The sequence below is a fragment of the Phyllobates terribilis genome, unplaced genomic scaffold (genome assembly GCF_046119375.1).
Source record: "Phyllobates terribilis strain yellow unplaced genomic scaffold, ASM4611937v1 Scaffold_4__5_contigs__length_816908805, whole genome shotgun sequence".
NCBI lineage: Eukaryota > Metazoa > Chordata > Amphibia > Anura > Dendrobatidae > Phyllobates > Phyllobates terribilis.
The window spans coordinates 515,238,934-515,262,916 of NW_027362764.1; the positions used below are offsets into that span (position 1 = coordinate 515,238,934).

The 23,983-nt window shown below is 43.1% G+C and overlaps 1 protein-coding gene across 3 annotated transcripts in view; it reads right to left on the reverse strand.

Moving 5' to 3' along the window:
* The window catches only part of DCDC2 (doublecortin domain containing 2), a 172,441-nt gene that overhangs the window by 113,761 nt on the left and 34,697 nt on the right, over positions 1–23,983 (reverse strand). For 2 of the 3 annotated variants that reach the window (XM_073678850.1, XM_073678848.1), the window contains exons 3-5: positions 10,192–10,206; positions 815–891; positions 598–729 (exon numbers count right to left, since the gene is read on the reverse strand). In XM_073678850.1, coding sequence (XP_073534951.1) covers positions 598–729; positions 815–891; positions 10,192–10,206 — 224 coding nt within the window. The remainder of the gene's footprint in view (positions 1–597; positions 730–814; positions 892–10,191; positions 10,207–23,983) is intronic. The other variant, XM_073678849.1, reaches the window with a different exon arrangement.

Consider the following 23,983-nt stretch of genomic DNA (forward strand, 5'->3'; position numbering starts at 1 on the left):
GGAAGCACCGGCCACATCTTTGAAACTGCTACATGCACAATTGCACATATAAATAGTTTGGGAGTGAAATCCTGCCGACAGATTCCCTTTAATGAAACAGCCCAATTCAAGAACTATCTAAATAAAAAACAAGAGAATTCCCTGCTTATATGTTACACATCTCATTCTGAAGGCTTATCATGTCTGATAAGAATATTAGAATAAATTACTCTATTGGACGCTGACTTTTCTACAAAACCAAGAAAAGAAAAATAATGTTGTATTGTAACTAGTTGTCTGTAGATCAGCCGATTAAAAATGTTTCCTCTGCAGAAAATCCTTAGAAATTTTGCAAGAATGATACGGATTGTGCTGTGGATTTACAGCAGATTTTTCACCTATACATTCACCGATGACAAATGAACAGTATAATTGACATGCCTCCGATTTGAAACTCCACCGCATACTCAATCGTCCCCACAGGGTTTTCCTCTACATGTGGATAGGGTTTTCAAAACCAAGTCCAGGTATATTTTACTACAATCGGGTGCAGATCAGAGGCGCGAAATCTGCACCACAAATCTGAACTCACCAGAAAAGTAAGGATAAGGCATGTACCTGTGTACAGCTCCACTGCGGAGTTTCACTTTGTCTGTAACCAAGGCAAGAACAAGCTCCCACTGATCCAGCACTTTCCTAGGAATCAGTAGACGCACCACTGGGTTCATGATATCTCCGTTAGCAAAAAGGCTGGTTTACAAAAAAAGAAGAATATAGTAAAGATGAATATATTTCAATATAAAACCAATGTAATGCTTGAAACGAGATTACTCACAACACAGTACATGGCTCCTGAACATTTTTTCTAAATCTTGCCGATACATTGATTCTGCTATGGGACACAGGTTTTACCTGTAAAAGATAGATAAGTGTACAGTTCATTATAATAAAACATGAGCTTTCATAGAAAATAAAAGACGTTGTCCACTTAAAAAATACTTTTAGATGTCTTCATTATATGAATTTTAACAACTTCTTAATATAGTTCCAATAGGCACCAATTTCAGCTATAAGCCTCGGGACGGGTTTTCGGCAGCTTTACTTCCAGTCCCATGCTCAATACAAGAATGTGTTTCTTGTATTAGCACATTATCAGAGGTATATGGGCAGGGGGTTGATGATCTGGTCATTTTAATAACTAAGCGAGCCCCCTTTAGCTTATATCCATTGCATGTGACAGTAAGGGGGCTGGCTTATCCATCTATTGAAAAGAAGCCAGTAAGCCAGCCCCCTTGATATACAGCACTGGCTACATGCCAACACAGGTCGCTCTCCCTTGTGTTGACCCCAAGATAAAATTGCCAGGAACTGGGACCAAGGCTGATAGCTGAAGAATGGGGCACCTTTCAAAATGAGAAGTAAAATTAAATATATATTTTGTTTTTATTGATATTATGAAACCTTCTAAATAATTTTTGAAGATTGGATAACAGATGTAAGTGTGTAATTTTATTCAAACTCATGATTGAATGTGACCTGGGTGGAAAGTTCTTCGATTGGTGGATACTTGCGTTACACAAGTTGAAGAAGTTGCTCTATGTAATACAGAGAATTGCCTTGACTGCAAACATGGGGAAAAGCCTTAGTTACTTACCGGTAACGGGATTTTTCGGAGCCCATGACAGCACCACGTGAGAGAGAGGATCCGCCCATCAAGGACAGGAAACCTACAGGTTAAAAAGGGCGGCCCTCTCCTCCCGCCTCAGTTTAGTTAACAGAGCATGAGAGTACCGCCAAGGTTAGTTATGACAAAACATAATCACATTAAGTACATTACTTTTCATCAATTTCCCGCAAGGGTGCACAAAAAGAAATCAAATCTACGGGAGTGCACAACACCAGTGAAGGGAGGGAATATAAAGGTGCTGTCATGGGCTCCGAAAAATCCCGTTACCGGTAAGTAACTAAGGCTTTATTCGGTCGCCCATGACAGCACCACGTGAGAGAATTACAGAGACGAAGGAAATTAGGGAGGGACCACAGCTTGAAGTACCCTTCTCCCGAAAGTGAGATCTGCAGAGCCACCCAGATCCAATCTATAGTGCCTATAGAAAGTAGAGGGAGAAGACCAAGTGGCAGCCTTACAAATTTCCTCAATGGAAAGCCCTGTCTTCTCCGCCCAGGAGGATGATACCGCTCTGGTGGAATGCGCCCTCAATCCCTCCGGTATCTCTTTATCCCCTGAGGAGTATGCGAGGGAAATGGCCTCCTTGATCCATCTAGCGATTGTAGCCTTTGAGGCCTTACAACCCTTTCTAGCCCCCTGATAGCATACAAATAGGGACTTATCCTTTCTAAAGCCGTGTGATACTTCTAAGTACTTTAGTACGCACCTCCTAACGTCTAAAGTGTGAAGTCTCTCCTCCTTTTGATTTTTGGGCGGGAAGCAAAAAGTCGGGAGAACTATTTCCTGGGTTCTATGGAATCGAGTGGCCACTTTAGGAAGAAAGGCTGGATCAGGTTTTAATATAATCCTATTGTCCAGAATTTGCGTAAATGGAGGGCATATTGAAAGGGCCTGTAGGTCACTAACTCTCCTGGCTGAAGTTAGGGCTACTAACAGGACCGTCTTTAGGAAAATAAATTTGGGGGGAGACTAAATCTAGGGGCTCAAAAGGAGGACTGGTCAAGGCATCTAAGACAAAATTCAAATCCCAGGGAGACATCTTTACTTTGATAATGGGTATACACCTAAAGGAAGCTTTTATAAAACGGGCAATCCAATAGTTATCTGCAATATTGGAGGAAAATAAAGCTCCCAACGCCGACACCTGTACTTTCATGGTACTGGTAGTGAGACCCAATTCTAAGCCCCGCTGCAGAAATTCCAGAATTTTCCCAATAGGGGGCCCCTCCTCCACCTTAACTTCTGCAAAGGACAGAAACTTCCTCCAGGTCCTGGCATAAATACGGGTGGTAACAGGTTTTCTGCTAGCCAGGAGAGTATTCACTACATTTGCGGGGAATTCTTTGTTGGTCAATAACACCCTCTCAAATTCCACGCCGTCAAATGTAGACTCGGGGTTGGAGGATGGGAAAGTGGCCCTTAAGTGAGGAGGTCCGGAATCTCTGGAAGAACCCAGGGATCTGATATGGACATCTTCCGGAGACAAGGGAACCACGGTCTTTTGGGCCAAAAGGGGCATATGAATATCACTCTGGCCTGGTCTGCCCTGATCTTTCTTATCACCGCTGGGAGCAGGATCATGGGAGGGAAAGCATATGCCAGAGGAAATCTCCAGGGAACCATGAAGGCGTCCACTGCCAGGGGTCCTTCTCTGGGGTCTAAGGAACAAAAATTTCCCACTTTCCGATTGGCTCTAGTTGCGAGTAAGTCCACAGTCGGAAGGCCCCACATTTCTTCGATTCTGGAGAATATTTGTGTATTTAGGGACCACTCGCCCTCTTTTACAGAAGTACGGCTGAGGAAATCCGCTGTGATGTTTTCCTTCCCTTTTAGATGAGTATCCGAAAGAGAGAGACAATGATCTTCGGCTTTCAGCAGAAGTGCGTTCGCTACCCTCATCAAGTTTCTTGAGCGGGTTCCCCCTTGGTCGTTTATGTAAGCTACCGTGACTTGATTGTCCGAGAGTATACGGACATGCTGGCCCTGTAAATATATAAGGAACTCGTTGAACGCATGCTGCACCGCCAGAAGCTCCTTAACATTTGATGACAACTGTCGCTCACTGCTTAACCAGGTTCCCTGCACTAATTTCCCTTCAAAGTGAGCTCCCCAACCTGTAGCACTTGCATCAGTGGACAAGACTGCAGTTGGACTACATTCCCAGGGAACCCCTTTAGCAAGATTGTCTTGTCGTAACCACCAACGAAGGGACCATATGGCACGAGGACCTAGCGTAAACTTACGGTCTAGATGCCCCTCTAAAGCTGCGTTATTGTACAACACATCCCACTGAAAAGCTCTTGAATGCAATTGTGACCAACGAACCGCAGGAAAGGTGGAGGTGAAGGTTCCCAATAGTGACATGGCCTTACGGAGTGACATAGAAGGTTTACGCATACATTGTGCTACCAACTCCTGGATTCTATCAATTTTTTCTTCTGGAAGACAACATAGCTGTTTCCTGGAATCTAATATGACCCCTAGATATTGTTGTACCTTGAGTGGAGATAGTCTAGACTTTTCTAAATTTAGAAACCACCCCAAGCTCTTTAAGACCGACATGGTCTCCTGCAGGTGGGTCTCGCACTGAACCAACGAGTTCCCCACTATCAGGAAATCATCCAGGTAAGGGATAATTAGAATGCCCCTTTCTCTTACATGGGCCATAACTTCCGCCATTACTTTAGTAAAAACCCACGGGGCTATAGCTAAACCGAAGGCGAGTGCAGTGTATTGAAAGTGTTTAACCACCCCGTCGATTTCAATGGCCAGCCTCAAGTATTTCTGATAATCACTATGAATTGGGATACGGTAATACGCATCTTTTAGATCGAGCACTACCATATAGCAGTGGGGAAAAAGTAACTTTATTACGGATTTTAAAGACTCCATTTTAAAGGTGTGTATTTTAAGGAAATTATTCAGGGATTTCAGATTTATGATTGTCCTGAAACTTCCAAGAAGAACCAAGAAGAGCGGGGAGTAGAAACCAAGACCCTTTTCAGCCTCCGGAACCTCAATCAGGACGTGCTTTCTTATTAGGGTTTGTACTTCCGAAACGAGGGCAGCCTGGCGTTCTGAGGAAGAACTGGAGGGAACAACCATGAACCTTTTGTGAGGCAATGTTTTAAATTGAAATTTAAGACCATACCTAATCAGGCTTAAAACCCAATTACTATGAGAAATCTGTTCCCAAGCTGGGACAAAAAAATGACAATCTCCCTCCCACCTGGGCTGATTGTGTATTCCCTGGCTTCTGCTCAATTTTTGGAGACGGACCAAAGAGTAGACCTTTACCTTTTCGACCCCTTTCGTTAGACTTGTCTTGCTCCCTGAAATATCTCTTCCAGAAAAATTTCCTCTTCCAGAACGATCTCTTAAAGGAGGGTAGAGGTACTGATGGAAACCCCCTCTTAGGGTCCCCCGCTTTCTCCAATAAGTCGTCCATGGTCTGACCAAAGAGGTATTCCCCTTCGCACGGGATTGTGCACAGTCTGGACTTAATCTGTAAATCCCCTGGCCAGCTTTTAATCCACAAGGCTCGCCGAGCCGCATTTGACAGTGCTGCTGACTTTGCTGTCAACCTCACCGAGTCCACAGATGCATCAGCAAGAAAAGCTGCCGCCCCCTGAACCAGTGGAAGGGAAGAAATAATGGCTTTCCTAGAAGTCCCATCCTTCAACTGACTGTCTATCTGTTCAAGCCACACCATCAGGGCTCTGGACGTGCAGGTAGCTGCTACTGTTGGTCTCAGTGCTCCCGCAGCTGTCTCCCATGCCCCTTTCAGGAAAGTATCAGCCCGTCTGTCTAGGGGGTCTCTCAATGCACCCGTATCATCGAATGGGAGGGAAGTTCTTTTCGCTGCTTTGGTAACAGCAACATCCAGCTTGGGTGCTTTTAACCAGGAGGAACACATAGCATCCTCAAATGGGTATTTCCTTTTAAAGGATGGAGGAACACTACCCTTCTTGTCAGGCTTTCTCCACTCCTTATCAATAAGGTCTTTCACCTTTGAATTTACTGGAAAGACCCTTCTTTTCTTTAGCCCCAGACCACCAAACATAACATCCTCAGCTGACTTCTCTACCCTCGAGTCCACTATCCCCATTGTAGATCGGACGGCTTTTACTAGGGCATCGACCTCCTTCAGGGGGAAGCACTGTCTATCTGGCTCACTGTCAGAGGAAGAGAAGGCGGAGGAGGAAGCGACCGATAGCTCAGAGTCTGAACCCGGCTGGGTTTCTTGAGGAATATGCCCAGACTCTGAGCCCTGCAATGCTTTGCCTATTTCTTCCCTTATTAAAGTTCTTAGGCCTAGGGAAAAATCTGGAGTTTCCTCCGACATCATTTTGCTGATACAAAGCTGACAACCTTTTGCTATATGAATCAGGGAGTGGACAGCTGCATAAGGCACACTCTCTGTGCTTGGATTTCGAGGAACATTTCTTGCTCTAAAAGAAAGTTATAGATAGAAAGAAGGAGGAAACATTAGTAGAACTTTCACGAAGATTCCACTCACCCCACAGAACCTTCGGTACCGTAGAAGCAGAAGAATGCAACATGCATGGCGAGGAATCACGCCGCACCGGACCGTCCTTCCTGCTCTTAGTGGTAGCTCTTCTAGCTGAACGACCAGACCCTAGCCGGGAATGACGCTGCGCCACTAGTTGTGAGGGCTCCCCAGAGGGCTGCTCCTGCAGCAGATGTTGTTGCCTAGGTGACAGCTCTTGTGAATCTTCCATAATTACAGTGTAAGAATGGGCTGGGAAGCACCTCTGTATGTTACCAGACCCTTTATATACTGGCCATACCGGTACCATGTGTGGGCGTGTGCTCTTTTTTTTTTTCCCCAGGAGGGCGTTACCTGCTCCTTGGTCTTCCTCCCCAGGTGGCCAGGTGGGTTCCAGGTGGGCTCCTCGCCGCCAGGACCTTAATCCCCCGGCGTCCAGCTGCTCGCGAGCAAAATTCAAATGAGCTCCGCCCCTTCCGGTGACGTCACAGGGACTTCCTGCCCGGCGCACCGGAAGTCACGTCAGTAGGTCGCGCCTGTCACGTGCCCCGCCGGCGCGACCTGGATCTCCTGCAAACTGTAGCGGGGGGGGGGGGGAAGCCCGCTAGCAGCCCCACACCTGGCGGACATCTACCTCCCGTGAGGCGATGTCGCGCCCGCCGCAACGCTCACGGAGGCGCCCCACTGAGCCCTACCGTGGCATCTCCAGAGGACCGGGACGGACCGGCTCCATCCACCTGCTGTGGCCCTCTCTGGGACAGGAGGCCATCTTCTGCAGGTAAGCCTGTGAGGTCTCCCATCATGGACAGGAAACCTAAACTGAGGCGGGAGGAGAGGGCTGCCCTTTTTAACCTGTAGGTTTCCTGTCCTTGATGGGCGGATCCTCTCTCTCAAGTGGTGCTGTCATGGGCGACCGAATAAAAACAAACTCAGTAGTTAATATCATTAACAAGCACCTTGTCTACTCGGTCCAAACTTCTATCAATGCAAGGAAAAAGAAGAAAACTCCAACTTGATCACCATGATGTTTATTTAGCTCATGGTTAAGTCCTTTAAAGGGAATCTGTCAGTAGGTTTTTGCTATTTAACATGAGTTAAAGTATAACATGAGGTAGAAGCTGAGAAACTGATTTCAGTGATGTGTCACTTATTAGGATGTGTGCTGTATTTTCAATACAATAAGTGTTTTATCAGCTGGAGATTATTACTGGTCAAACCATGCCCCCAGAACTAATCACAGAAAGCTTTAGTGCGGGCGAGGTTAGCTTTCTGAGCTCTGCTACATCTAAAAACTCTGTTCCACAACTGCCGCACCCAGTAAACTAAGTGATACATCACTGGAATCAGGGTGTCTTTTCCTACATTATGCTGCCACCAGATGAGGTAGCAAAAACCTGGTGAAAAATTCCCTTTAAGCAGATCAAGTTGAATGCCACTTCTTTTTCATTGGACAGTAGGTGGAAACATGACTATAATGAAACTTGCCAATTAGAGATGCACTACCACACTTCAATAAGGGAAAAGCTGGGACCTTTTGAGTCATGGTCAAAATTACAAACACTTTACCTTCCTGCTTCCATTAGACCCTTCTCTGGCCACTTTCCTGCACCCTTGCATCATCAACCACTAGCTATAAAGACACTAATGTATAGCAGCACCTAAACATATTTCCATTCTAGTGACCCCATCAGAACATAAACATGTGTCCTTCACTTAACAGAGCTCCATATTCTTCTCTAATGTATTTTTCCTAATGGTTCTGGAATACATTTTATTCATAACCAAGGATAAGTTGTGTAGTGCCCACGTCATACATGTGAAATTACTTTCTAAAGTTGCAACATTTCAAAGCACTTTATTACCATATTGATTTTAATATTCACACATAAGATTTCTTCTGAAAATATCTGATCTCTTCTAGCCCCACTAGTATTACGCCTTAGTAGTAAGTATATGACTTTGTCACATCTATGACGCTAGAAGTAATCGCATGCTGAGCTACATTACATTTTTTTCGTATAAGTGAAAATTTCATGCATGAACTTTCCAACATGGAAGAAACTTCAGGATGCACATAAAAAAGTTCTATAACAAGGAAATGCCCATATCACACTTATCTGTAAAGCTATTGTTAATGTTGTTACATTAGGAGGACACTGCTCTTCGATCTATGCATGGTCCTTACATTGGCGTAGCATTGCCCCAGACACCAATGTCTATGTGGGCGCAAAATTTTGCCCCCACTCCCACCATTAAATGAGAAGTGCCAGCATACGCCATTTCTTAGGGCATTCATTTGTCATTGGCTGCTGCGCTCTGCATAGACAGCATTCGAGATGACAAAGCTCTCAGTATAAAGAAGTGAGCTGTCATCTCAGTCACTGCCTATGCAGAAAGCAACTACTGAAGACAAACTCATCTCGCTTGCTACGCTCAGCATAAGTAGCGACTGAGATAATAAAAGATAAGCAGCTAAATAATGAAGGCAGTATTGAAGCACTCCTCATGATTCAATACGGTTTTCATTCATTCATTGCTATGCTTTAACACTTTTTTCAACCCTAAAGATAGGCTTAGGGACAGATATAGGTTTAGGGATAGGGCTAGGGTTAGAGTAATAAAATTATTCCATTAATATAAAGCACAAAACTATAAATAACAAAAAAAAACTTAAATAAACAATATTATAACAAAGTATAACTTTTTCTTTTAACTGAATGTGAGATTTAAGTAAAAAAAAAGAGGATCAAAAGGGCAAACTATAATTACTTCATTAATTACTTAAACTAGAACACATGTGATTGGAGGACAAGAGTTTCAATACTGGACTAGGGGAAGAGCTAAAAGTTCAAAAGTTAGGGAGCTCAAAATATTTGCCTTGCCCCGGTCACTAGCAATTCCACACTACGACACTGGTTCCTTCTATATATATATATTATATATATATATATATATATAATATATAATTGTTCCATATTATGACATTGGTATTAGCAGAAAACATCCTTTGTTACCGCCATGCTATAAATGGATGCACTTGAGAAGATATAGTACATATAGTAGATATTTGCCTTTCACTATTGCTACTTTAGCTCATGCAGATCCTATAATTAGGGATAGTAACAAATATGGCTCAATAACCTTAAAGTGGTTTTAAAAGGCCTAGATTGGTCAACACACTGCAAAATGAGAATGGCTAAACCACTCAATCTCTTACAGGTGCACTGAACTGAATGAATTGGGCGTGAATTACAAGTGGCATGTGTCTCGCCAAAGATCTTACTTCAGTCACCGACTAGAGTAAGATTTTGGGCATAAGGTATGCCATAATTGATCCTGAATTAGCCTCTGCCCCAGCTCCGTCCACTTTGAAAAAAACAAAAGTTGCAGGATTTTAGCACAACGGTATATTGCACCAAAAACTTGCAAATTTTAAAAGGTGTTTAAAGCCAGATATTAATTTAATTTATTTATTTTCAGAGAAAGACATATCCGGCTGCAATTGTGCACACGGGCTCTGATACATGCTGCCCGAGGTTCGAGCAACATGTATCTAATGACCGCTTCCCTTTACATCTGGATTTACACACAGCAAAATTCTCGTGTTTTTAATGGTATTTTTTTTTTAGGTTCAAAAATAATACAGTCACTTTACAAACTATAGTAAATGATCGAGAAGTCTTCATACACTACACTGTACCATTCCTCCGGGTTTGTGACATTTTGTTCCAAAATGCAGTTTGCTGTGGGTATGGCTTTTTTGGGGGAGGGGGAGGGGGGTTTACTTTCTTCACTAAAAATTAGCTGAAAAAAACATGTAAAAAAAATCATAACAAAAAAGCTTCAAAATCCTGATTTTTTTTTTACGAGCATTTAAAAATGCAGGAAAAAAATAGAGCGTGTACAAGAGGCCTCATTCTGTCTGTCTACCATTGCACATTAGGAAAAAGACTATCCCCAGTTATAGGAAATATTAGGAGGTTTTCATTGGCTATACTAAAGCATTAATACTTACATCGTCTGTGGGGGACTATTGGCCAACAGCAAAATGACAAAAGATATTAATTAGTATATACTTAATCATATTATAAGGCACAAAATAGATAAAAGAAAGTACAGTATACACACAAGTAACACATCACATTCACTTACACACCTATTAATATAATTACAAATCCCATTACATTCCACATCCACCTACAAGAGAAAGGCCCACCGGTCCGCAGTGTTTATATCATTGCAGAACTTGCCTGTAAATTGGGTATTTTACAGTTTCAGAAATTGAAGGCTATTTACCGTATGATGAAAAAGCATAGAATTTTCTAATAAACTTTATGTATAAAATTATCAGTTCCTAAGATCTAATTCAGACAGTGGATAAAAAAATGGTCTTGGTCATGTGATGATCACATAGGTCCAATCTTCATTAGAGTTGTAGAAGGGTATGGTCACACGTCACGGTTTTGCCGCGTAAAAACGCAACACTTTACTGTCCCAGCAAAGTGAATGAGATTTCTGAAATCTCATGTACATGTTACCTATTTTCTTTCTTGTAGATTAGAAGCTTCAAATCTGCAGCATTATTGCAGCGCTTTTCATCCAGTCTAATGAATGGGGAAAAAACGTCTAAAAGAAAAACCATGATTTTTATGCAGCTTTTTTTTCCTGCCAATAGACACATTTACGATGCAGAAAGGGTACATGTGCGCATACCCTTAGGTTGCTATTCTACATGCCAAATGCATTGTCATTATGCCATGATGCCCATAAGCCTCTATAGGACAAACAAAACAGGTGCTACGTGGCATATGGGAGGTGTGAGAACCCTTACATCACAGATGATGTCAAACTCAAACACACAGAGGGCCAAAATGAAAAACTTGGACAAAGTCACCGGCCAACTAGTATACAGTATAATGGTCCCCACATGCTTTCCATACAGTATAATGGGCCCCACATAATCCTCCATACAGAATAATGGGCCCCACATAGTCCTCCATACAGAATAATGGGCCTCACATAGTGCTCCATACAGAATAATGGGCCTCACATAGTCCTCCATACAGAATAATGGGCCCCACATAGTCCTCCATACAGAATAATGGCCCCACATAGTCCTCCATACAGAATAATGGCCCCACATAGTCCTCCATACAGAATAATGGGCCCCACATAGTCCTCCATACAGAATAATGGGCCCCACATAGTCCTCCATACAGAATAATGAGCTCCACATAGTCCTCCCTACAGAATAATGAGCTCCACATAGTCCTCCCTACAGAATAATGGGCCCCACATAGTCCTCCATACAGAATAATGGCCCCACATAGTCCTCCATACAGAATAATGGGCCCCACATAGTCCTCCATACAGAATAATGGGCCCCACATAGTCCTCCATACAGAATAATGGGCCCCACATAGTCCTCCATACAGAATAATGGGCCCACATAGTCCTCCATACAGAATAATGAGCTCCACATAGTCCCCCATACAGTATAATGGGCACAACATAGTCCTCCATACAGAATAATGGGCCCACATAGTCCTCCATACAGAATAATGGGCTCACATAGTCCTCCATACAGAATAATGAGCTCCACAGAGTCCCCCATACAGTATAATGGGCACAACATAGTCCTCCATACAGAATAATGAGCTCCACATAGTCCTCCATACAGAATAATGGCTCCACATAGTCCTCTATACAGAATAATGGCCCCACATAGTCCTCCATACAGAATAATGAGCCCCACATAGTCCTCCATAGAGAATAATGAGCTCCACATAGTCCTCCATACAGAATAATGAGCTCCACATAGTCCTCCATACAGAATAATGAGCTCCACATAGTCCCCCATACAGTATAATGGGCACAACATAGTCCTCCATACAGAAGAGTTCTTATAAGTGTGTGTGCTGCGTTGAATTATCGGCATGCATCTACCAATGTTGCCGTGGCCAAACACGGGTCTTATTTTAAATTTTGTTAATATTCTTTAGATTACAACATCTTTAAATTGCAATCCTGTGACAGTGGAACACTGATGTCACTGGCTTTGAGCAATAGGTACTAAAAAGGGGTATGTGCATCACTACACGCTAACCACCTTTGTCTTAAAGTATTTTATTATTTCTTGAATGTTTTCCGTGTTGACTCTAAATGTTCCCAGATATAGGTGCTTTCCATGTGTTCTCAGTATCATGATTAATGGCGTGGTTACAATTAGCTACTGTCACTGAGAGGCGCCAGATCAGATATCAGAGCTACGGAATGTTCAAAATAAGAAGTGATCATTCTCACAATGAACCTCCTAACTAATGATTAACCCCACAAAGTTAAAAATAAACTGGTTTTCCTAGAACCCTTAAGAGGTTGATAATGAGTTATGTGCTTGTATTAGTGATGTAGTAGTTTGGTAAGACTGCGGGAATACTGCGACCTGAGGTCAGCATTGTGTATAGGATAGGTATCAATATACTGGCAGCAAATGTGTCTGCATAATTTCTAGCTATTGCTTAAAGACAACTTGTCACCAGTGGCTAGCTTTTGTTTTTATATTATTCCCGCTGTGCCCTTGAGTAATCCTTTTTTTAAAAAAAAAAAAAAAAAAACACCATACAGTTCCAGAGATATGGGGCTTTTTATTTAGTGTTAATTTTTATGGTCTTTAGGCGACTCTGCATAATTACTGTATAAAGACCATAAAAAGCAGCACTGAAAAAGTCCATATGGAGGAATTTTTTAAATTAAAAAAGGACCTCTTTAAGCCCAAAAACCATAGGGGAACCATTAGTCAGTGAGGTAAATCTAGAATTTAATGTCCACTCTGCATTTAGGTCTAATAATCTGTGTTAATTAATACCTTAATATACAGCGTGTGAAATAAGTATTGAACACGTCACCAATTTAAGTAAAAATATTTCAAAAGGTGGAATTGACATGAAATTCTCACCAGATGTCAGTTACAACCCATCCAATCCACACAGGCAAAGAAATCAAAACCATAGATGGCCATAAATGAAATGATGTGTAAAAATGAGAAATGACAAAGGGAAAAAGTATTGAACACGTGAAGAAAGAGAGGGACAAAAAAACATAGAAGTCATGACACCATCTGAAATCTATCAGTAATTAGAAAGCAATCCTGCCACTTAATGAAAAATAATATCTGCTGGTTCAACAGATGGCCTATAAGCTGTAATGCAGCGGCGTGCGGCATTACTGTAATGGTCCAGGGTGTGTTTTGGCTGACCATGTACCTCCCCCTCAAGTGACTGGTCACATGACAGTGACATAGCACAGGTCCTGTGCACACAGAATGTCTGATCACATGACTGTGGCATCAGCACAGGTCCTGTGTGCGTTGGAAGATATATAAACCCTGGTAGTTTTGAGACAGGGGGGTAAGGCGTGAGGCCTGTTCCCGTATGGGACACCGCTAGAGTGTGAGGCCTATTGAAGCCTGGTGGAGCCTTGGAGGGCCAGAGGCTTGGAAGGCAAGAGTCCTGGAAGGCAAAGGCTGGATGTGGGGTGAGACCACATACCAGTAACCTTTGAGGGAACGAGGGCTGGAGACCCCCATCTGGGAAGCCGTAAAGCCACAGTGGTGGCAGAACAAGTCTGAAGCAGCTAAAACCCGGCAAAGGTAAAACATTGCTTGATGTGGACATTTCTATAAGTGACTTTGCTCGGGGGCTGTAACTGGAGCCAAGTTGGCCTGTCTGCCACTTGAAAGGCTCCTGGACATTATATGTAATATGTCGGCGAGCCACTGAGTTGGACTCTGTTATAGCAGTTATGTTGTTTAATAAACTGCTGGAGTGTGAAAACTGGAAAAACGTGGCTGGTGTGCTTTAATTGACCCGGTGCAGCGAGTATTCCCCAGTATGATGACTAGCGCTGCCTTACAAAGCCTATAAGAAGGTGTCTCATTACCAAGGTGCCACACAATAAAGATCTCATGATGGGTAGAACCAGTGAGCTGTCTCAAGACCTTCACAACCTTATTGTTGCAAAACACACTGATGGCATTGTTACAGAATAATTTCTAAACTACTGAAGGTTCCAGTGAGAACTGTTGGGGCCATAATCTGGAAGTGTAAAGAACATAATTTCACCATAAACCGGCCATGACCAGGTGCTACCTGCAAGATTTCAGACAGAGGAGTGAAAACAATTTTCAGAAGAGTTGTCCAAGAGCCAAGGACCACCTGTGGAGAGCTAAAGAAAGACCAGGAATCAACAAGTACAACTGTTTCAAGGAAAATAATTATTAATGCACTCAACCTCCATGGCCTGTATGCACACTCACCACACAAGACTCCATTGCTGGACAGAAATCATGTTCAAACACATTTACGGTTTGCTTAACAACATTTAGACAAGCTTGTGAAACACTGAGAGAATATAGTTGGTCAGATAAGACCAAAACTGAACTCTTATGCCATAATACACACTATGTTTGGAGGCCAAAAGGCACTGCATATCACCCCAAAAACACCATACCAACAGTGAAGTTTGAAGGTATGAACATCATGGTGTGGGGCTGCTTTTCAGCATATAGCACTGGCAAACTTCATGTGATTGAAGTAAGGATAAATGTATTGAGACATTCTTGATAGTAATTTGCTGCCATCTACCAGAATGATGAAGATAAAACAAGGCTGGACATTTCAGCAAGACAATGACCCCAAAACACACAGCCAAGGAAACTCAATTGGTTTCAGAGAAAGAAAATAAACCGCATTTTAACCATTCCGGTCTCCTACTCCTTTCTGGACCATTGAAAGCGCAGATTTGTACCCACCTATTTCCAGCCTCACAAATTTCTCATTATTACACATAACTTAATTTTTGGACATCCATGGTTTGAGTTCTTTGCCTGTGTTGATTGGATAGGTTGTTACCGGCATCTGGTGAGAATTTAATGTCAATAGCACCTTTAGAAATATATTTACTTAAAATTTTTTCGACATGTTCAATATTTATTTCATCCGCTGTATATTTTAAGAGATGGTTGATAGCCCTGTGTACCACTTCCTACCTTCCGGAATACCCGGCAACATTTATTTGCAACAATGATGATGCACCAGACCTACAAAGCAGATGATGCGCAGGGAATTACGGCAGGTACAAGGCAGTTTGCATGGCTCTCGTTTGGCAGCTACGAACCATTGAAGTGGCCACTTAACCATGGTACTGCAAATCAATTTGCTCATCTCTAATCTATAAACCTCCAGGAAATAAAATTTTTCTTTTACTTAAATTCATGTATTTTTGGCTAAAAATCATTTTTACAAATGGGTTTCATTAAAAATTTTGCACCATTTATCTCCTTTAGGCTCTGTTTTACGCTGTCTATTGCTGGCTGTAGAGTGAGTTTACAGAGAATCCATCAGTGAGCTCATTGTCACAGAAACGTTTATAAGGCTTTGTGCCCACGATGCAGAAATGCTCCGGATTTTTCCTGCGCGTTTCTGCATCTCCCTGGCAGAAAACGCATGCGGATTGTACATGCGTTTTTCCTGCCAGGGACAAGCGGATGTGAAGCGTTCACATGCATTTCTTCATGCGGATTGTACATGCGGATTGTACATGCGTTTTTCCTGCCAGGGACATGCGGATGTGAAGCGTTCTTCACATGCATTTCTTCATGCGGGGTTGTCAAGCGCTTTCCAGGCGATTTTAGCATCACTTGGAAAGTGCTTGACAACTTGGTCACACTATATAAATCCAATTGCATGGATTTATATAGTGTGACAGTAAAGAATGGTAAAAAATAAGAAATAAATATATACTCACCTTCTGATGGCCCCCGGCGTCCTTGTCTCGGCTTGCCGACAGCTGGCGGTAGATTTAAGGACCTGCCGACGCCAGCGGTCGCGTGACCCGTCACATGACTAAATGACGTCAGTGCAGGTCCACCGCGAGCTGCCGGCAAGCAGAAACAAGGACACCGGGGGCCATCAGAAGGTAAGTATAATGTATATTTTTTATTTTATCCTTTTTTTTACAGGTTCTATGGTACCCGGGTCCAGAGGAGAGTCTCCTCTTATCCGAACCTGGGTACCATCCGCACATTGAAACGCATGGAATCCGCATGTACAGATGCAGTGATGCGGATTCCCACGTTCCAATGCAAGTCAATGGCGGCGAAAACGCCGCGCTTCCGTAAAATAATTGGTAGTGCTGCGGATTTTTCCGCATTGATAATCCGCAGTGGAAATTTCCGCAGCATGTGCACAGCACATGCGGATTATCATTGGGGAACATGGCAGGACTTCTACCATGCGTTTTTCAAGCGTTTCTGCAGCGGAATTGCCGCTGCGGATACACTTAAAAAACGCATAGTGGGCACACAGCCTAAATCAGGGGTCCTCAAACTACGGCCCGCGGGCCACATGCGGCCCGTGGAGGATTTTTATCCGGCCCGCCGGGCTGTGGGCAGAGGAGAGCGGTGTCAGCGCCCGCTCCCTCCCGCTCGCTCAGGGCCCCGGCAGCCGGATACTTACCTCTCCCTGTGCCTCCGCAGATCTGCTGTCTTCCTGCTCTGCGCTCCCTGTGACGTGTCAGGTCAGAGGGTGCGGTGACGTCTTTACACCGCGCCCTCCCGAGTGCCGTCACAAGCAGCACAGAGCGGGACGACGCCGGTGACGCTGGAGTACAGACCTGAGCAGCGGCAGCAGGTGAGGAGGAGGGAGGTGAGTACTGCATTTTTTTTTCAATGTATGGAGGCATGGGACATAATATTAGGGGTGACATGCTGCATGGGGCATTATATGGGGGGGGTGACATCCTGAATGGGGCATTATATGAGGGGGTTGGTGACATCCTGAATGGGGCATTATAACGACTGGGGAGTGATATCCTGCATGGGGCATTATATGGGGGAGTGACATGCTGCATGGGGCATTATATGGGGAGGGGACATGCGGCATGGGGCATTATAACGACAGGGGGGTGACATCCTGAAAGGGCATTATAACGACAGGGGAGTGACATCCTGCATGGGGCATTATATGGGGGGTGACATCCTGCATGGGGCATTATATGGGGGAGTGACATCCTGCATGGGGCATTATATGGGGGAGTGACATGCTGCATGGGGCATTATATGGGATGGTGACATCCTGAAAGGGGCATTATAACGACAGGGGAGTGATATCCTGCATGGCGCATTATATGGGGGGGTGACATCCAGAATGGGGCATTATAACGACAGGGGAGTGATATCCTGCATGGGCCATTATATTGGGGGGTGACATCCTGCATGGGGCATTATATGGGGGGGGTGACATGCTGCATGGGGCATTATATGGGGGGGGTGACATCCTGAATGGGGCATTATAACGACAGGGGAGTGACATCCTGCATGGGGCATTATATGGGGGGTGATATCCTGCATGGGGCATTATAAGGGGGAAATAGCCTGCCTATTGAGGACCTATGCTGCCTATTGGGGACATTTACCTGCCTATTGAGGACCTATGCTGCCTATTGGGGACATTTACCTGCCCATTGAGGACCTATGCTGCCTATTGGGGACATTTACCTCCCCATTGAGGACCTATGCTGCCTATTGGGGACATTTACCTCCCCATTGAGGACCTATGCTGCCTATTGGGGACATTTACCTCCCCATTGAGGACCTATGCTGCCTATTGGGGACATTTACCTCCCCATTGAGGACCTATGCTGCCTATTGGGGACATTTACCTGCCTATTGGGGACATTTATCTGCCTATTGGGGACCTATGCTGCCTATTGGGGACATTTACCTGCCTATTGGGGACCTATGCTGCCTATTGGGGACATTTACCTGCCTATTGGGGACCTATGCTGCCTATTGGGGACATTTACCTGCCTATTGGGGACCTATGCTGCCTATTGGGGACATTTATCTGCCTATTGGGGACATTTACCTGCCTATTGAAATACCGGTTTATCTAACTTTACTTGTTCTTCATTTTAAATATTGTATTTGTTCCTGTATTGTTTTTTTTACGTCAAAATAAGATATGTGCAGTGTGCATAGGAATTTGCTCATAGTTTTTTTTTTAAAAAAAACTATATTCCGGCCCTCCAATGATCTGAGGGACAGTGAACTGGCCCCGTGTTTAAAAAGTTTGAGGACCCCTGGCCTAAATCTTATTGTCCATCTCAGCTCCTCGCAGTTGATTTGTGACTATATGAAATTGGAGATGAACGTCTGCTCATGTGAACCCATCGTGCAGTTGGATAAAAAAAATATAGCGAGCCAATGGTTCCACAATTTTTTTTTTCACAATCGTGCTGTATTGACCTACAAGGGTTGGAAGATGTTTCGGTTATATGGCCAGCTGCACCCTGAGAGTTATAAATTCTCCAATCAGAGCATGCTCACTGATTGCTTCTAAATTAAATGATAATTCTTAGCAGGAAATACATCCATTTAAGTAGGAAAAAATTAAAAAAAAAAAATTTTATGTTAAAAGGTTTGTGAACCTTTGTAATTTAAACCAATATTTTTAAAAATGGAACAAGTTGTGTTTTTGGAAAATTAATTTTTTACAAATTTTTTTGTTTTTACTTTCTCTTACATCTGCAGGTGAAACTGCAAGCTATGGGCTCAGTGGGCCTTCTCCCTCTCCCTTATATGAACATTGTATCACATGTGTTTGTACCTCTCCTCTCCTTCCTCTCTCACATCTTGACATGGCTGTACAAATTGTGAGGGAGAATACCCAAAGGCTTAAAGGGGTTATCTAGTGAAAACCCCATACACAATGAAAGGAGTGATGGTCAAGCAGGTGCACTGCCTCATTCTGAATGGGATAAACGTCCCCTATTCTGCCGATGAGTGCAGGTCCCAGCAGCCGAAACTTCAACCAACAATTATTTATCAGCTATCCTATGGACTGTCGGCAGTCCCACTCTGTCCAATTTCAAAATACAGTTAGATTATTGATTGATCGGAGTTGATCTAGAATGATAAAAATTGAATACAAGTGACATCCTATAAGGGTGCACAGGCAATTGCAGAAACACCTAAAAACACAGCACAGTAAGAGGGCTAGAGAATATACACTAACTGAGGACATAAAAAGTTATGTTAACTTCCATTGGAACTTTTGTTGAAAGACCTTTAATATTCATTAGCATGCTTGACGAGCTGATGGCGTTAGCATGCCTGGACAAGTTGAAACCACTTGTTGATCATTTAAAGCTAATTAGGAATTCTGCACTGAAAAGATTCTGCCAAAACATTTCCAAAGCTTCTCACTTGGGCCCCAAAATAACAAATATACCGTAATCATTTATATAGTGTACAAAATCGTGATGGAAACCTGAGACAACATCATAGAAACTTAAGTAACTTCATCAACCAAGATATAAAAAGCTTGGAGAACTAAAATTTTCAAGTTGGTTCAAAACTATTTATAAAGAGATCTTCCAACCTACATACATAAATGATCATTTATCCAACGGATAGATAATATTTATTAGCTCAGTATGGGACCAACAATTCAGAACATTACAATCGTCAGAACAGGGAACTTGTGTCCTCTGTGATTCCCTGGTTCTCTCCTGTCCAGAAGAGCACACTCAGACGGAGACATATGAAGAGGCATGTTGCACATGTGTCCTGCTGCTCCATTAAAGGTCAGTGACAATGGCGAGGTAAGGCTTATCGATGTATTTCCAGTAAAATATACTTAAAAAGGATTGGCGGAATGCATGAACAACCTGACAATCCGCCATTCTATTAAACTATACCTGACCACACAGAAGAACTTGGGACACCATTTTCCTGTTTTAGTAATTGTTCAAGGTTCCCGCGGGACCCACACTAATCTGACAATTCCCACTAGAGATGAGCAGAAGGATTCACACTAGCCTGGTCCACCTGCCACTTCTGTACTTTGTGGTAGCCCAACCAAGACAATCCGGACTTCTTCAACCGGCACCTGGATGCTGCCATTGTGGACGCCTCATCTAATTACTAGGCCCCTGCGACATCATGGGGGCTTAGTAATCACAAGAGGTGCAAAGGATGCCAGTGGTTCAGTCTCGGCCAAGGAAGTTCACACTGCCAAGAAGAGACCACGGTAATGTAAATCATTTCGCTCATCTTTAACTATCACCTATTCGGTAGATAGATGATAGGCATTTATATGAAGTTATATTCCGCTCTGTAGCTATAACAGCTTCCACTCTTTTAGGAAGGTTTTCTATAGGATTTTAGAGTGTCTGTGGGGATACCCATTCACCCAGAAGAGCATTTGGGAGGTCAGATAGGGATGTTGGCCTAGGAGGCCTGGCTTGTAATCTCCAAGTTTCATCAGCCAAAAAGTGTTCAATGGGGATGGGGTCAGGATTCTGTGTGAGCCAGTTAAGTTCTTCCATACTAATCTCACCCAACCATGCCCTTATTGACCTTGCTTGATTATTTCTGGTGGAACAGAAAAGGGGCTTCCCTATACTGTTCCCACATAGTTGGAAGCATACAATTGTCCAATATTCACGGGAACTAAGGGACTTAGACCAACCTCTGAAAAACAACACCACAGCACTATCCATCCAACATCAAACTTTACCGTTTCCACAATGCAGTCATGTCAGTGATGTTCTCCTGATATTTGTCAAAACTCAGAACATATTTAAACTGCTCCACAGTCCAGAGGTGGCATGATTTATACCACTCCATTACACAGCTGAAATTGTGCTTGGTGATATAAGGCTAGCATGCTTACTGTACACAGTTTTTGTGCTGATCTTAAAGTGAACCGGTCAAGTCAAAAAACGCTATTAACCTGAAAATATGGAGTTAATCTGCAGGTTAATGCGTTCCAAAGCCACATGGCCACCACACTGGAGGTCTCTGCTGCCAGGAAGAAATTAACTTTATTCCTCCTGGCAGCCTCCAGCTTTCAGTCATATATTCTCGACCAGCATGGCTTTAGTCACCGCTCGGTGCATAGTAAGCAGCTGCTGTAACCATGCCAAGGCACTGACTGACATCCAGCTCTGTACTGATGCGCTGCTGAGCCGGCTATCAGTGCCGGAGCGCAGGTACAGCCGCCACTCACTAAGTACTGAGCGGTGAGGTGACTGAAGTTGCGTCGGCCGCACCTGTATGACTGAAAGCCGGAGACTGTCGGGAGGAATAAAGTTAATTTTCTCCCAGCAGCCAGGCTTTCAGCGCGGTGGCCACACAGCTTTAGAATACCATTACCTGCAGATTAACCCCAGATCTGCAGGTTAATAGCGTTTTTTGACATGGTAGGCTCCCTTTAATGTCAGAGGTTTGGAACTCTGCAGTTTATAAGTCAACGGAGCAGTTACAACTTTTATGCACTATGCGCCTGAACACAAGGTGACAACCTACTGCAGAACTATGCTCAGATACAGGGAGCAATTTGAAGAACAAATGTTAGTAAAGACAGAATACATGGCTAGGTGCTGAACTTTACACACCTGTGGCAAATGAAATGAATTCAATTATTAAGAGGTGTGTTACACTACTATATGGATAAAACTAGTGTAAGTGCACCTAGGGTGGGCCAATTCTAGGCTAGTGCATCGATTTTCCTCATTATTCCGCATCCATGGGCTTGATGCCTTTTCAATTAGGTCACTGTTATTAGCAGCAATGGAGCAGCTACCTAACCAGGCAGGCATCTGGCCTAATTCAGCCCGTTTGATCGGTCATCATGTGACCATAAGTATGTCATTTCCATACATGCGGTCACGGGCTGAGTAGTTTCTCATCCTCTTCTCTCAATCTTCTTAATATTTTACATACTGTTAGGAATTGGCTCTTCTAGACAGATGACGTAGTCGACAACTGACCGCAAATATGGCACTTCCATACTTGCAGTTATGTACCAACTAGTTTCTCTTCTAATTCATTCAATGTGCTCAGTAATATGCACACTGTCAGGATTAAACTCTGCTAGCCATTTTGGGCAGTCGTCACTCGACTGCAAATATTCTATTGACAAAAGTGGATGAGAAACTAGTCGGCATGGGATCACTAGTATGCAAACTTGTGGTCATATGATGACAGCTAGAACCGGTTAGCAGAGTCGAATCCTAACAGTGTGCATATTACACACTGTTAGTATTTCATCAAGTTGTACTGCTTGTGAGAAGTTTGCCCGGCGGTGGAAAACCCTTTTAACTGTCCATTACATATCTACAAGAATTATACATCATTATGGAGAACTGGTTGCACATCATGACCAATGCTGCATTAACACAAGGAATTTTGGCAATCCAGTTCTTGTGATCAGTAGAAGTCCCAGTAGTCAGCCCCCCAGCGATCATGCATTTATTACTTATTCTGTGGACAGTTCATATATGTTGTTTATTGGAAACATAATTTATATAGCTGATCATTGTATATACAGAGATTTCTATTCTAGAGATTATGGTGCAGTACTGAAATGTACAACACAAACTCAACATTCACTATGCAGAAAACGTGCACACACCCAAACAACAAACACAATGGAAAGGCATTGTAGGAGGTGAACTGTTGTAATGGATACATTGCGCCATGAGCAACTAATACTCTGCTAAATTAAATACCACGCAGTCCTATCCAAATCATGTCAAGTGCTCAATGGTATGTCAGGTGTTCTGATGAGATGCAAAAACACTCCCATGACAAAGACAAGGGAATAAAAAGGAGGAAGGGACCTCCGCCAAAAGAAAGACACACAGACCTGAACTCACCTTCCCAGAATATTGTGACCCAGTGATCCGTAAAGGGCTCCACATCTACTAGTTTTCCCTTTAAAGCTAATAGACAGCTCACCTCTCATTACAAGCCAAATTACAAAATCACTGGCCAAAACAAGTATTTGTTTATGTAGTAATTTCAATGACATATGACTTACGCACTTAGGTTTACTCTGATTAAGTGTTTAAAAATTTTTTAATAATTCACTAACTAAAAAGTGAACAATGTAATAAAATGTAATGGTGTTATCCAAATTTACAATATTTTCCATTTTTTGCAAAGTGCGACCTCATCATGACAGCAAAACCTGCAGACAATGGAGGACATGTAGGAGGTGAAAAAAGTGAGATGATGGATAAGACCTCCAGTATGTTGTCACCAATGAGTGGTTCAATTTAATACTGTTGTATATTCTAACTCAGCAATTTGATCCAGTGTATAGTTTCCATATAATAGACAGTATTTATACAATATTAGGCTTTTCTATCTTTTAAATCGCTTTGAAAAATGTTGCGACTTTTGGCATTTTCACACCAACTTTGTCCAGCTCTGCCAAATGGGCGGAGCTGTGGCAGGACAGCGGCGTGTCTCCACAGCTCGTCTAATAGTGAGGAGATGTGGTGTTCCTTACTCCATTTCCTTAAAGGAATAAGATTTGTGGTGAGGCGCTGAGGATTCATTAAGAGTCACGTGCACCTCTTAAAGGGACTCGACAGGTATAAAAAAAAAAAAAGTAAGAAGGAAGGAAAATGTTATTATGAATAGAATCCTAAATACTTTTAATTAGCAAATCACATTTGTTCTGTCCAGGTAGGTAATATAGTACATATTAAAATGGCCAATGTGTACAGTAAAATAGCCTTGTTACACTGAGAGAAACATAGAATGGTAGAATCAGGAGCCTGTGAGCATGTGCGGTAGGAGGCCCCGCTGCTGTGACCTGGAGACAGATTGACAATAAGGGGTATAGGTCATCTCCAGGTCACAGCAGCGGAGCTTCCTACCGCACATGCTCACAGGCTCCTGTGCTATTAAAGCACACGTGTCAAACTCTGGCCCGCAGGGTGATAATATTTAG